Source organism: Thermomyces dupontii, assembly GCF_041956625.1.
Source record: "Thermomyces dupontii strain NRRL 2155 unplaced genomic scaffold VTN31scaffold_2, whole genome shotgun sequence".
NCBI lineage: Eukaryota > Fungi > Ascomycota > Eurotiomycetes > Eurotiales > Trichocomaceae > Thermomyces > Thermomyces dupontii.
In genome coordinates, this window is record NW_027192308.1 from 2,636,798 (window position 1) to 2,650,530 (window position 13,733).

Here is a 13,733-nt window from a genome sequence, read left to right on the forward strand (position 1 = left end):
TCTCCTTGACGCTCAGCTCGTACGGCCCCTTGGTGTTGTTCTCGATGTTCCGCCACTTGGTATCGTTGACTTCGTCGACGTTGAAGAACTTGTCGTAGCCCCGCACCGCAATCTCGTGCTTGCCATCCTTGCGGACCGTCGTGAAGAGGCCCCGCGCGTAGGTCGGAAGGTCGGGCCGCTTGTAGTCCCAATCGTTGAGGCGCCACGAGTCGACGACGATGTCCGAGCCTGGTACCTCATACGTGGTCTTTCGGCAGCGGACAGGTTTCTTCCCACCCGCCGTCCGGCCGCTGTCCTTCTTCTTGGACCCCGCATCCAGGATCGCGACGATGCGGCGGACCTCGTCGTGGTTTTGCTGCGGAATCTGCGGCATCTCGCAAGCAGATCGCGCTTATAGAAGCTTAATGAACAGACTTGTTATCTCTCAAGTTCAGTTCAGTTCGCAGCTGTAGGGCCTAATATAATAGTAGCAGTTCAAGTGAGATGACTCATGTCTCATCTCACAGCAGGCAGCTGGGCAGACCAGTGCGCCACGAAGAATTTCGCCTGAAAGAACTGGATCGAAAGATGGAAGTGTTTGCTCTTGGGTTTATCAAATCATTGCCCAGAAAATGGAGCTTCTAGTGGTCCTGAGGTGGGATGATGATCCAATGCACATGTAGGATTTTTCTTACCCTCCCCGCCTTGACTGTGGAAGAAATAAATACTATTGCAATTCCAATACAAATATTTTCCTGTTTTGTTTATCCGGATTTTCTCATCCACCGTCCCCTGCTGCAAGCCATCGCTGCCTTCGTGGTGGCGACGTGAAAGTTACTAATCATGAGTCAATCGAATCTTTGGGTCCTTGCGGCGGACAATCCCAACGCTGTCCTCGCCGCGCTACGCGCTGATCCATCGCAAGCTTCGCGTCAAGATGCCCACGGCTACTCCCTGCTGCATGCAGCGGCCTCGTACGGTCACATGGATCTGCTACGCGCCTTGGTCAAGGAATTCGGTGTTGACGTGAATCTGACGGATGAGGACGGCGATACTTGCCTGTTTGTAGCGGAGACGCTCGATATCGCCAAGTGCCTGGTGGAGGAACTAGGCATCAACGTCCAACACAAAAACGATGAAGGGTTGACAGCGGAGGAATACATCGAGAGCGACGGCTCGTTTCCCCAGGTCGCGGCCTATCTGCGACAGGCCGCGGGGACTAGCAATGGTCATGGTACGCAGTCGCACACTGCGGCAGAACCGCCGCCACCTGAATTACCCCCAAACGTCAACATCAACGTCGGCACGATGTCGGAGCAGGAGCTCCAGGGCGAGGCAGGGGAGGTGGATCCGGAGTTCAAGCGGAGAATCGAGGCGCTGGCGGCGAGAGAAGACTTTCACAGCGAGGCCGCGCAGAACGAGCTGCGAGCGATCGTTACCGATGCGGTCCGTGGGGTCAGTACCGAAACACAAGAGCGAGAAGTGCGGCGACGAACGGAGTGAACCAGACTTCTTGATACGCTCGCGCACTGCTGGGGATCACGACAGGACGGGGTCCTGGTCCTTCGGAACCGGATGCTTCGGTCCTCATTCTGGAAATGAGACGACGAAGCTACGAACCCATCCTGCGTCGTCAAGTACCGTGCCGATCCGCCCGGCCAATGTGTATATTTGGCTTAATGGTCCAATGGTGCAATATGTTCTCGTACCTCGACAGATATCAAGACGCTCGACTACTCTACGGAGTACGTCGCTTGCTCACTCGATCTGCACAAGTTTCCTGCTTAGATTCACAGTCATTTTGACTAGTACGTCGTAGCTTTTCGGATCGTATCTCATACAGGTACAGTACTTTATCCTTCAGGCCTGGTTAATGAACCAAGTGATCTCAACTTGACCGAACTTGACCAATCGAATTGCTTGCTGACGTGATGTCACGTGATGCTAATCCGCGGCAGAACTGCGGAGCAACAGCAAGCAAGGAGAGGAGCCTACAATGTACGAGTAGTCCGCACTCCAATCGACATGACCTCTGATGCTACGAACTCGAACTAGTTTCGTACGTCGCATCTAATCATGAATTGCTCGATTTCGATGTCTGAGAGCAGGACATTGCATCAAAACCTGCACGGTCCATGACCTACTTGTCACTCCACAGGTTCAAGTTTGGAGTACCTGTCGCAACCCAGACCAAAGTTTCCGTCTAGCAAGCCCTCGATTCGACCGCGGAAATGGCAGAATCAAACACATATTCCTCCCGCTCATCCGCATACTGGGCGCCCACATCGGTGCCAGGGCAAGGGAGTCCCGCTGTCGGGCCGGATACGCCCCCTCCGCCCCCGCCGAAGCCGATGAGCCACGATGTGAGCCGTCAAGGCACTCCACTGTCGGGACCGGGCCCGACCTCGCGGCCGCCACCGATACAGTCGCCGAAGCAGACAGAAACTCCTCATCAGGCTGCGGGCGCGGGCGAAGAGCAAGAACAGCAACAACAGGCACAAGCGCAGCAAGAACAGGAGCTACCGGAACCACCGCGGATCGAAGACGGATGGCTTCCGGATATCGTCAAGGATAAATCGTACGCAATGACACTACCCATAACAACGCCGGGACAATGGCATAGAAAAAAACAAAAGGACTAACCAGAACCAAACAGGACGACCGAACTCCAATCCATCCTCTCCAACCCCAACCTCATCTCCGCGCTGTCCACCCTCCACCCCTCATACCCAGCCTGGCAGAACGCGCTCCAAGCACAACTCGAGTCCAACATGGCGCTAGCGCGCCATGTGCTGGATCTTGAATCCCGCCTCGCGAGCCTCCGTGCGTCCACCGAGTCTTTACTCCTAACACACCAGTCCCTCGAGGTGTCCTGGCGGAAGAAGCAGACGGAGATGGACGAGGCGCTGGCCCCTTGGTCGCCGAAGGCGCTCTATCAGCGGCTCGTGGCGGCCATTTCGGAGCAGGAAGCTGTCTGTCGTGCCGTCGAGGAGAGTTTCCTTGAGGGAGAGTACCAGCATGACCATGCCGGGGGGCGTGCGCCGGATAGAGAGGTTGCGGATTGGGTGAGGCGGATACGCGCTGAGGCGGCGAAGCTGGCGGCGAGGAAAGAGGCACGGGCTAGGTGGGATGAAGGAAGGGTTGGAGGATGGAGGTGATGATTAATTTCAATTTTTTTGATAGAACTTATCATGTTTTTTTTCTTGCTCGCACCCGTTCATGACACGATCGTGATTATTTTGCAGTATAGATAGAAGGTAACGGATCCTGGGAACGGAATACCGTTGCAGAGGACCCGGCAACCGAATAGAGTTCCCCCAACGCCGCGTAATGCTGTCCAAACAGTATGTCATACATATGTAAACAATTCATTGGCCATGACAGTCTCGGTAAATTCAGACGGCTGTCTGGCCTGTGGCCTGCTCGAGGTTCCCATCTTCTCGCCGGGGCCTCTCGGCGGGAACTGTAAACGAATCTCGCGCCCAACCCTCGGTCACAACCAAGTCGCCGTACCCAATGCCTCGGAAAAACGCATGCCGGCGACTGCGCGCCGCCCAAGACCATCCATCGCTGCGGCGGATCGGGACATGATACAGACGGAATCCGATATAGGCGAAGAGCGAGCCAAGGGCGGCGCCAAACAGGATGTCAAAGCCATCGTGACGGTGGTCAAAGTACCGCGAGATGGCAATGAACGTGGCCACGCAAATCGGAACAAAGGCAATGATCTGGAGGTAAACCGGAGGAGCGGCTCCCTGCGCTCGCAACGAGGTGGATGGCACCGACAGCAACGAGCCGGGAGAATGCGCTGTGGACTTGGCCTCTTCGAAATGGTTGCCATTACGATGGTCGGGCGAAGAATCCATCGCCGCGACTGCGGGCGCTGCTGCGCCAAACGGCAACGGGCCCAGGTACGGGAAGGAGATGGAAAACTTTGAACAGAGCCAAAGAGACAGATACATCAACCCGGCAAAGGAGAACGAGGCATGGCCGCTGGGGAAACTGACAAATCCGTCCAGACGGAGTTCCTTGGCCTGGTTCCGGCATATCCCCGCGGTTACTAGCCGGGCCGCACCGGGGACATCTGCCCCGAGACCGCCGACTGTATACGCAGACACTTTGGATAGATCTGGATCGCATCGGTCCAGCAGGTCCGGGCGCGGTTTGCCCGCCAAGTCCTTTAGGCCTTCAGTGGCCATGAACGTGGACGCCAAGGCCACCCCGAGTCCCATCCAGGCAGCATTCCATTCCCATATCTTGCGTCGCCAGATTAGAGCAAAGGGGGCGCCTCTCAGCGCGGTGGGCGTGGGGACCAATAGAAGGGTAACCGCGGCGACGATCACTCCTGGAGCGACGAGGCCAACGATGATCAAGACGGCGGAAGAGACCGTCTCTTCGGTGGCATGTGGATAGGAGATGTTTGGGTCGGTTAGCGAAAATGGTCTCTGACTCCCCTGGACCTCGTGAAATCCGAATCCAATTGCGGCGACACCACTGTCACATCGTCAGCCATCCATTCTGAGCAGAGGTACTTCTGATGTACTCGATTTCCCCTGAGCAGAGTACGTACATGATGAGGATCCAGTCGAGGACATACGACGCCAAGACGAGTTTTGATATTCGGACAACGGCGTCAGGCAGCGGAACAGTCGATGATGCACTCGAAGATGAAGCCATTTTGATCCTCCAGCGGCACCATTGGTGAAGAAACACGCTGAATCCAAAGCATTGCAGAAGCGCCGAGGGAATGAGGATTTTATCCCTAACAAACTTGGGAGAGAGTCACGAGCCGGATTGCTAAATACGGACAAGGGCCGGCACGGCAGATGTTCTTGGCGATGCTTGCATCCTTACAGTTTCCACGTCATGGACGATACGAGCTGGAGGCAACAAATATGTATGTTCAACACTGCAGAGCCACTATCAAAAACTTTGCTTTTACTCGTCGAGGCTGTACGGAGTCCTATCTGAATCCGAGTGCCGATCATAATTCATCCTCGTACGTATACTATCTTATTCATCCTGCGAAGCTTGGTAAAGTTTCAGTTGCCGGTCATTGGACAGACCGCACCTGATCACGTGATATATAGATAGATTTTATCACGTGAGCGATGCTTGGCACGCTATTCCCGAATAGGATGAGATGTAGACCCTTGCGCGCCGCGCGCCTCAACGCGGCTTCGTGCAAAGAATCACGATAAGAGCTCTCTACATCAACATCTTTTCTTTGATTATATAGGTGATATTCCATCTTCTCAACATCTCACCGGGGGCTCAAAACAGCTGAATTGAAAGCTTTCGGACATCCTTGTCATCTGTCCGACTCAGCCTCCGACCATCTCCAAGATGTCAGTGGATTCTCACAACTCCCAGCTCATTGACGACATGGTTTCCTAACACCGTTGCAGGGAAAGCTTTGATAATATCTACCTGGATCTGTCGAGGCAGCCAGGCAAATGCAAGCTAGGAGAGAGCGGCTTGGGCTGGCGAGTGTCCGGCGGGACGGAAACGTTCACCCTTGACAGGAGCAACATCGGCGCCGCACAATGGAGTCGCGTGGCAAGAGGGTACGAACTGAAGATCCTGTCACGCACATCCGGAGTCATTCAATTGGACGGGTTTGAACAAGAGGTATGTTGGAGAGTCGATGGCTGTGGCGAATTCCATCGGCGCGGTGACTAAACAAAGCGCAATGAAATTCCTGCAGGACTTTGATCGCCTAAGCAGAGCTTTTCGAGTCTGGTACGGCGTTACCCTCGAGCACAAGGAACATGCGCTACGAGGGTGGAACTGGGGAAAGACCGAGTTTACAAAGGCGGAACTGGCATTCAACGTCCAAAATCGTCCCGCCTTTGAGATTCCGTACTCCGAAATCTCGAATACCAACTTGGCCGGCAAAAACGAAGTGGCCGTCGAACTGGCGTTGCCAACAGACGGACAGGCAAATGGTCACGTAGAAGGTAGCACCAAGAATCGCGGCCGAAAGGCAGCCGCCGGTCCCGATGAGTTGGTTGAGCTGCGATTCTACATCCCTGGCACAGCTGTGAGAAAGGAGCAGGCCGATGGCGACACCAAGAAAGAAGGCAGCGAGGAAGAAGAGGAAGGCGAAGAACAAAATGCCGCCAGCCTCTTCTACGAGACGTTGATGGACAAAGCCGAGATTGGAGAAGTTGCCGGCGATACATTTGCAACGTTCTTGGATGTTCTTCATCTCACACCAAGGTTTGTGTTTTTCCTCAGCGGTGATGGATCTGGAAAACTGACATTCGACAGAGGACGATTCGATATCGACATGTACGAATCATCATTCCGACTGCGCGGCAAGACATACGACTACAAGATTCAATACTCGTCAATAAAGAAATTTTTCCTTCTTCCCAAGAACGACGACATGCACACGCTCATCGTCCTGGGCCTGGATCCGCCACTTCGACAGGGTCAGACAAGATACCCGTTCTTGGTCATGCAACTGAAGCTGGACGAAGAGATAAGCCTTGAACTCAACATGACCAAGTCAGTTAGAAATGGATTTCAGTGAAGGGGACTCGTGCTGACTTCAATAGGGAGCTGTTGGAGGAGCGTTACAAGGGCAAACTGGAGCCTCGCTACGAAGAGCCAATCCACCAGGTCATTGTCCGGATTTTCCGAGGCCTTTCGGGAAAGAAGGTCATTCTGCCGTCCAAAGACTTTGTCAGGTGGGTTTCTCTCCCAGCTGTTCACTCGCAGTGTCTAATCCGGTCATCAGCCACCACGGCCACAGCGGAGTGAAGTGCTCGGTCAAGGCAAACGAAGGACTGCTGTTCTGCCTGGACAAGAGCTTCATGTTTGTGCCCAAGCCTGCTACGTACATTCCGATTGAAAACATTGCGGTGATTACAATGTCGCGAGTTGGCGGAGCGATCTCTGCAAGCCGAACATTCGACATCACCATTACGCTCAAGGGCGGCCTGGGCGAGCACCAATTCAGCAACATCAACCGCGAGGAGCAGCAGCCGCTCGAGGAGTTCTTCAAAGCGAAGAACATTCGTTTCAAGAACGAGATGCTGGACGACGTAAGTGAAACCTATGAATTCATGACAAGAACAACGAAGCTAACATAGACAAACAGTCCTCCGCGCTTATTGCCGCGGCGCTGGACAACGAGGACATCTCCAGCGACGAGCAAGCGGACCGCGGATCGGCAGACGAAGACTCGGAGTCGACCGATGAGGACTTCCAGGTTGAGTCCGAGTCCGAGGTTGCCGAGGAGTACGACTCGAACCACGAGAGCAGCAGCAGCAGTGACGAGGAAATGGATGATCTCGACGACGACGTGGTTGACGATGAGGAGGACGAGATTGAGGAAGAGCGGCCAAAGAAGAAGAAGAAGCTTGGGAAATAAGTCAATTCTCTCCACGTGCATGTCGGCGGGGAATCAAAGGTTGACACCTGGCTATGCCTTTTAATAAAAAGTCGAAGCCCTAATTCTATCGAGTCTGGATGCTAGGATTTTTGATGATGAAGCTCTACAATCAAACACAGAGGACCGTAAGTCATTGATCATGTATTAGTAGGCCTATCGCATTAGAATACAATCCACAGACCAGCTGGATGAAAGGCAAGAATAGATGCAAGACAGGTATCACTGCAATGAAACAAGCAATATCGAAACAGCCACCCCAACACATTGACTAAGGGAAAAAAAAAAAAAAAAAAACATCAATAACATCATTCACGAACATGAAACATGGATGCATGCATAGATAAGTACTAATCATCATCATCATCATTGTCATCATCAACATCATTATTAGAACATCATGCATGACAATGACATGGGTGATCATCAACTCATGACAAACGTGTCATCCAAAAAAGGAAAAAAAAAGGAATCATACACTCATCGTCCTTCGTTTCTCGCTCGGCTTCTGCGCATACGCTATCAACAACCGGAAGCTCGTGCCCCGCTTCTGACACTCGCGCAGCAGGCGATGATCCGCCCAGACGCTATGGTCCAGGGTCTCGAGCACGGGCACCTCGTAGCACCGCGTGTACCACCAGCGGCCGACGCGGGTGACCATCTTAGCGATGGATTCGTCGTTGCTGGCCGTTGGGGATGGGTCGGAAAGGAGCTCGCCCAGGGAGTGTTTGGCGTCGTCGTCGTCATTGTCGTTGTCGTTGCAGCTGCTGGCTGCAGAGGGAGGAGGGGGGGTTTTTGTCGATTTTTGATGCCGTCGTGATTGTTGGGTTTTGGCGCGGGTGTTGTTCGAGTGGTCTGCAGACGGGTCTGAGGAGGAGGAGGAGGAGGAGGATGATGATGTGGAGCCCCCGATCATCCCTGCGACTGGAAGGCCAACCATGCACCGGTTGAGATTGTCGAATCCGCACGTGCCCAGCAGTTTCTGGATGTGATCACTCGCTGGCTTGAGGTTGATGGCCGGGTCTGCCAGGAAGATCCGTTCCTTCAGTTGCCGGATGGCCTTTCTTGTGCGGCTGCCGACGTTGACCAGGTCGAGGTCGAGGATGCTCATTTCGAGGTATCCGCCGGCGCGCAGCACCCGCTTGCACTCGCTGATCATGTTTTGCTGTCCGCGCTCGGAGCATGCCGCGGGGAAGCGCATGATGCAGACGGAGAAGAAATTCTTGGGGAACGGGAAGGGTGCCTCCGGGTCAGCGTAGTAGATCAGGTGATGGTTCTCCGGAGGACTCCATGCATTGGGGTGGGACGGAGTCGTTGTCGGCGTCCCGGTCAGGCTGTAGACCGTCGCCCCTGGGTAGGTCAGGGCGCAGTAGTAGGACCAGTCGTCGTTCCCCAGACCGTCAATCACCAGGATGCGTTCCGTGTCCACCGCCGCCTTGATGCGGCTGTGCGCCGGGCTGAAGAGCACCCGTCCAAACGAGAGCCATCGGCTGGTCATCAGCGAAGCGGATCGGAGATTGATCTGCGCCATCGTGCCGTCTCGGTCTCTCTCGGCTTGCTCCAACAGTTTCCGCCGGCGTGCGGCGTCGACGTCTTCTGCGGAGGGATTGTCGTCCTCCGATGCGGCTGCGGCTGCGGCTGGTGCGGCTTCTTCGGAAGCGGCGTTGTTGCTGGCCTTGATTTGTTCGCGGGATTTCACGACGAGATCGCTAGAGGACGCTTGAGGCGAAATGGAAGTATGAAGCGCCGGTGCAATCGCGGATCGGCGCAGCCGCACCGACGATTGACTCGATCGGGCCGAACTCGGCGGGAGGGCCACGGTGGGAATCTCGGGACTGCGCGACGACGTCTCGACCCCCTCATCTCTTGTCGTGTTCAGCTCAGCCTGCAGAGTCATACTGGCCTTTGTGGCCAGCTCGAATGGCTTTGTCCTGTCCGGGTCCGATGGCACTGCTGGGTTCGTCGGGGGAGGATTCTCCGCCCGGAGTACGCTGTCAACCAGGTCATCGTACTCTGCCCAGATATCATCCTCAGTAGTCGACCAGTGATGGGGAAATGGTCCCATGGCGGACACAGCGGCCAGAATCGAATTGCCTTCCGAGCTGGAACTCGAATTATACGACTCTTGGTTTGGCGAAAAGTGTAGGAACTCGTTTGAGGCATATGCACCAGAAGCAAACTGAAGTCCCTCGTTAAGGGCAAACGCTGGTTTCGGCTGCGCATCGCAGCTGAGAGGTTGTTCTTCGAACGTCTGCGCACTCGTCTGGTTGTCGGTAGTACCCCTCGGAGCAGGACGCTCATCAGACCTTCCATCCAGCTGAGCAGAAGGTCTGGAATCTGTCCCTTGACGTGGCACCACTCGCGGGATTCTCCCCACTGGTTTCAGCCGACTTGGCCGGGCACGACTGGTTTGAGGATTATTATCCCTGTCATTGTCCTTATTTTGCTCCGCTTCCTTGTGGAAGTAGACCTTGGGTGACGCTGGACGCGGCGCTGTAGCGGCATTCTCCACGTACTCTGCCCACAAGGGCGGCGGCGAAGGAAGCAACACGGATGCTTCGTGGCGTTGAGCAGCCTCTTTGCCAGCGGAAGAACCCTGCGAAACACCTACTTCGTCCTCACTGGGCGGTGAGTCTTCGATGCGATGGAGGATTTCGTCCAGGGAGTCGGAATCGGGTTCAATAAGTGCATAATGAGGGACGGTGCGGTGCGAAGACACCGGAGCGACTGCCGCATGCAGCTGACCATCTGGGCGCGACGAAGACACTGTGGGCTGGGATTCTTTGTCGCTAGTATGAGTACTCTTATGCTTGCGCTGGAAGAAGTTCCATCTGAAAGGGCCGTGCTTCTCGGATTTCTTTGTATCGCGACCTGACGGAGCGCTCTCGATTGGTGGAAGCGCCGAAAAGCCTGTCTCCAGTTCCTTGGTTTGCTGGGCAGTGGTTGGAGCATTCTTGACGGAAGGCTGGCCAGGCCTGGGCGAGATCTTTACCGGAGATGGCGGAGGATAGGCAGGACTCCTCTGGCGATGTTGTGGCACAGCCAGATTCGACGACGAAGCGAGAGAGTCGGTTGAATAACCACCGCCAATAGGTATTCCGGCCGCGATCGAAGAAGACGTTCCTGCGGAGGTCACACTCACCGCACTCGCGCTCTGCCCACTCTGAGTCCGAACAAGTTCCGATCCCCCGCCGCTGATAACGACGGGCTCGAGACGTTCGAGCAAGAAGTCATCGAGTTCCCACTCGGCCTGACTCCCTCGGCTGCTGGCAACCGATCTCCCTGTCGAGCTCGCCGATCGCGCTCGTGTCCCTGATGTACTACTTCCGACGCTCGGTCTTCGCCCCCGATGACTGTACTTCCCGTAGCCCTCATGGCCGGTGCCTGCAGCTGGGCCTTTGCGGGTAGATACTCCTCCGGCTTGTGTAGAACGGTTGCCTCCCAAATCGCCCTTGGATTTCTTGCTGAAAAGCCCAAGCCTTCTCGTGCTGCCCGCCTCGCTCGGCTGTTGTTTGGGACTCTTGGTCAGGACTTGCTTCGATTTCCTCGGAATCTGCGACGTTGTCGGACCGGATCGCGAGAGACTTTTACTGGTGGCTGACTGTATTGACTCGACCGACGTTGCGGCGGACGGCACGGGCATCACTCGCTGCTTGGTCGTGCTTCTGTCGCTTACCTCGCGGCCCGAGCGACCGGTGGTCTTCAAGGAGGTCAGGTTGCTGTGGATCACCGGCGATTCTATCAACTCCAAGGAGTCCGTCCCCTGACGACTAGGCCGTGGCGGAGCAGTGGCGCTTCTGCTTGTTGGTTTCACATGCGATTGAGCGGGAGGAGCGAACAGGCGTAATTCGGCTTCCGTTGCCGTCTCATCTCCCGCAGAGTCTGGGTTGTCTGATCTCGGGAAGATTTTCCGTTTCGTGGGGCTTTCAGGGAAAGGTCTGTTCACCTTGTCTTGAATCGAGGCATCTAGGTCAGTGGGTGTCGACGTAGAGGCTATCGCTGGTTCGTGTTTCGCAGTTCGAGCAACTGGGCTTGTAAACGAACGGGGGACAGTCACCGGTGGACGTATATGGGAGGGGCTTGGTTGTCTGAGTCGCTGCGGCGCTTTTACGGAGTGGACAATCCCCGGTGAATGGGAGGACAAGGACGTCGGTGTGGAGTCTCGACTGTCCCAAATGCTGGGAGACTCGGAACACCTTGTCGATGGACTCCCCGTCGCGGAGAAGATGGGCGTGGGAGGAAGAGGAGGAGGAGGGAGATTGTTCGTGTTCGTACTCGTGTTATTGACAGTCCGCAGGCTGGCAAACTCCTTGGCAATGGGCCGCGAATCCTCGGACGACCGGGGTGTTCTCGCTCTCGGCAGCCTTGACGTTGCCGACGAGCTGTCGGGCAATGGCGCATCCACGGCGGTCTCCTCCTTCGCGATGTCATTGGTACGGCCTTTGCTTGAATCGGGAGGGTTTGAGTGAACAGTCGACGATGATGCTTGTGGTTTGATCGTTGTGAACTGGGCGGAATCGTTGGTGTTTTCTTTCGTGAAATTGGCCTTTCTGCGGAGAACATTCCTTGTGCGGCCTCCCTGCTGCGATACAGTGGTGGCATTGTAAGCCGGTTGTTGACACTGTGGATTTTGCGGTGTGACGGGCCTCGGGGAAGCGACGGTGCCCACAGAAGGACGCTGCAAGGTCGGCAGATTGGTCGCCAATCGCGGTAGTCCAGACGGACGAGCATCATTGCCCGACCTCGACGAAGATGTGGCCGATCTGACCTGCGGTCGAGCGACAGAATGTCCCTCCGAGTCACTGAAAGAACCTTTCCTGCTCTCATTGGACGGTCGGGGGATCTGGGATCGAGGCGGCGCAAGGATCGGGCTATCGAAGATCGCCGACTCGGACTCCTGCGGCGACGATAGAGTGTCGGGTGTTTGATTGCGTTGCGGGGGTCCTGCTATCTGAATACGCCTGAAAGTTGTCGGCGCCATGGTGGGACCGGTTCAGGCAAGATCCGGCGCAGAGCCAGGAATCCCTCTTATCCAGCAGAACGTGGAAGCAAATCTGATCCAATATCATCACCGCCTGACCCAAGAAAGACATTTGCTTGACGCGGTTCCTGTCCAAACTTGTCTGTCAGTGCCACATCCAATAAGGAGCTCGAACAAAGCATAGCGCACCTCTTCAAAGCGTCTCTACAAATTCATGGTCTCCTCTTCAGACGGACACCGGGCCGATGGACGGGCCTGCGAGTCATTAATCGGGGGGATGGAGTAGTATAAGAACGGATTCCTCCTGTCGATCAGGGACATGCGAATACTGACAGACGCCAAATGACGTATATATCAATGCGCTCTGGCGCCCAACCGTCAAAAAGACAGTATTGCTTGTATGATGATGGCAGTTCCTCTCATAGATCAAAGGCAGCCAATGAGCGCGCGGCAAACTTCATGTATGAACTTCGCCACAACCGACAAGCCGGGTGTGGCGAAGGGGACCTTTTTGACAGGAGAGACAGTGCCACGTCAGTGACAAAGGAAGCTGAAGAGGATTCTGTCGGGTTGTCCGCGTTATTTCGCGGTGTAAAAATCTATCAGCACAGTTGCAGTAGGGGAGGAAGAAGAAAGTCGTGATGCGACAGAACTTAGATGCGCTTCTTCCCCCCCATTATTATTAGGCCTATCTCTTGATTCTAGAGCGCCCAGTGGAACAATCAGTCCAGGGGGTTGCTATTCTTTGCCTGGACGATTTTGATCTTAGCGAGGGCATCTCTCGACGAGTCACCATGTCGAAGTCGGCAGTCCTGGGTGACGAGCGGGTACAAAATGCGGGCAAAGCGGGTAACACCGTGCCAACGCTGGGAGCATCCAGACAGACCCGTGGGTGGTTGGACGGGGATCCTCCACCAGGTCCCAACGCTAGCGACGAGCTACAAGCGCCTTCAGTCTTTTGTGCAGAACACTATTCTGAATAGGGTTAGGGTTTCAAAGGGGTTCACGATAAGGATTCGAGACTCTAAAAGGACTCTTTCTGGACAGGATGTAGGTACTCAAGTTGAACTCAAACTCGAGCATTCTTACGAATACCTACATGAGCAGGGAGAAAGAGAGTGGTTCAGGCTTCTCTGATCTCGTACGCCAATTCAATCGATTGAAGTATGAGTCTAGTAAGCTTCAAAGATTCAACCGACTGTTGAACAGGATAGACTCGCCGCAGGGCCGAGCCGAAGCTTGGTTAACCGTGCACAGTGACGACGCAACGTTCTGATAGGGACAAAAATTCCGGACAATAAGCTGCCTGGGGCAATACGAGTAGTACTTACTAGCACTCCAACTCAGAGAGAACTGGAACATGCGATCACCATA

The 13,733-nt window shown here is 55.0% G+C and overlaps 5 protein-coding genes across 5 annotated transcripts; 3 read left to right on the forward strand and 2 right to left on the reverse strand.

The window, feature by feature from the left end:
- Nucleotides 1-822: 822 nt before the first annotated feature.
- VTN31DRAFT_3345 (uncharacterized protein) lies at nt 823-1,482 on the forward strand (the record flags this gene model as incomplete). Its single annotated transcript, XM_069403614.1, has 1 exon — nt 823-1,482. The coding sequence occupies one exon, from the start codon at nt 823-825 to the stop codon at nt 1,480-1,482; it is 660 nt and encodes a 219-aa protein (XP_069262778.1).
- Nucleotides 1,483-2,210: 728 nt separating this feature from the next.
- VTN31DRAFT_3346 (uncharacterized protein) lies at nt 2,211-3,137 on the forward strand (the record flags this gene model as incomplete). Its single annotated transcript, XM_069403615.1, has 2 exons — nt 2,211-2,557; nt 2,636-3,137. 2 exons carry the CDS (start codon nt 2,211-2,213, stop codon nt 3,135-3,137), a joined length of 849 nt encoding a protein of 282 aa, XP_069262779.1.
- A 237-nt stretch (nt 3,138-3,374) lies between these two features.
- Nucleotides 3,375-4,656, reverse strand: VTN31DRAFT_3347 (uncharacterized protein; the record flags this gene model as incomplete). Its single annotated transcript, XM_069403616.1, has 2 exons — nt 3,375-4,473; nt 4,550-4,656. The coding sequence occupies 2 exons, from the start codon at nt 4,654-4,656 to the stop codon at nt 3,375-3,377; spliced, it is 1,206 nt and encodes a 401-aa protein (XP_069262780.1).
- A 1,015-nt stretch (nt 4,657-5,671) lies between these two features.
- Nucleotides 5,672-7,360, forward strand: VTN31DRAFT_3348 (uncharacterized protein; the record flags this gene model as incomplete). The annotated part of the gene is made up of 5 exons (XM_069403617.1): nt 5,672-6,201; nt 6,253-6,492; nt 6,543-6,674; nt 6,725-7,031; nt 7,088-7,360. 5 exons carry the CDS (start codon nt 5,672-5,674, stop codon nt 7,358-7,360), a joined length of 1,482 nt encoding a protein of 493 aa, XP_069262781.1.
- Nucleotides 7,361-7,850: 490 nt separating this feature from the next.
- Nucleotides 7,851-12,359, reverse strand: VTN31DRAFT_3349 (uncharacterized protein; the record flags this gene model as incomplete). The annotated part of the gene is made up of 1 exon (XM_069403618.1): nt 7,851-12,359. The coding sequence occupies one exon, from the start codon at nt 12,357-12,359 to the stop codon at nt 7,851-7,853; it is 4,509 nt and encodes a 1,502-aa protein (XP_069262782.1).
- Nucleotides 12,360-13,733: the final 1,374 nt, after the last annotated feature.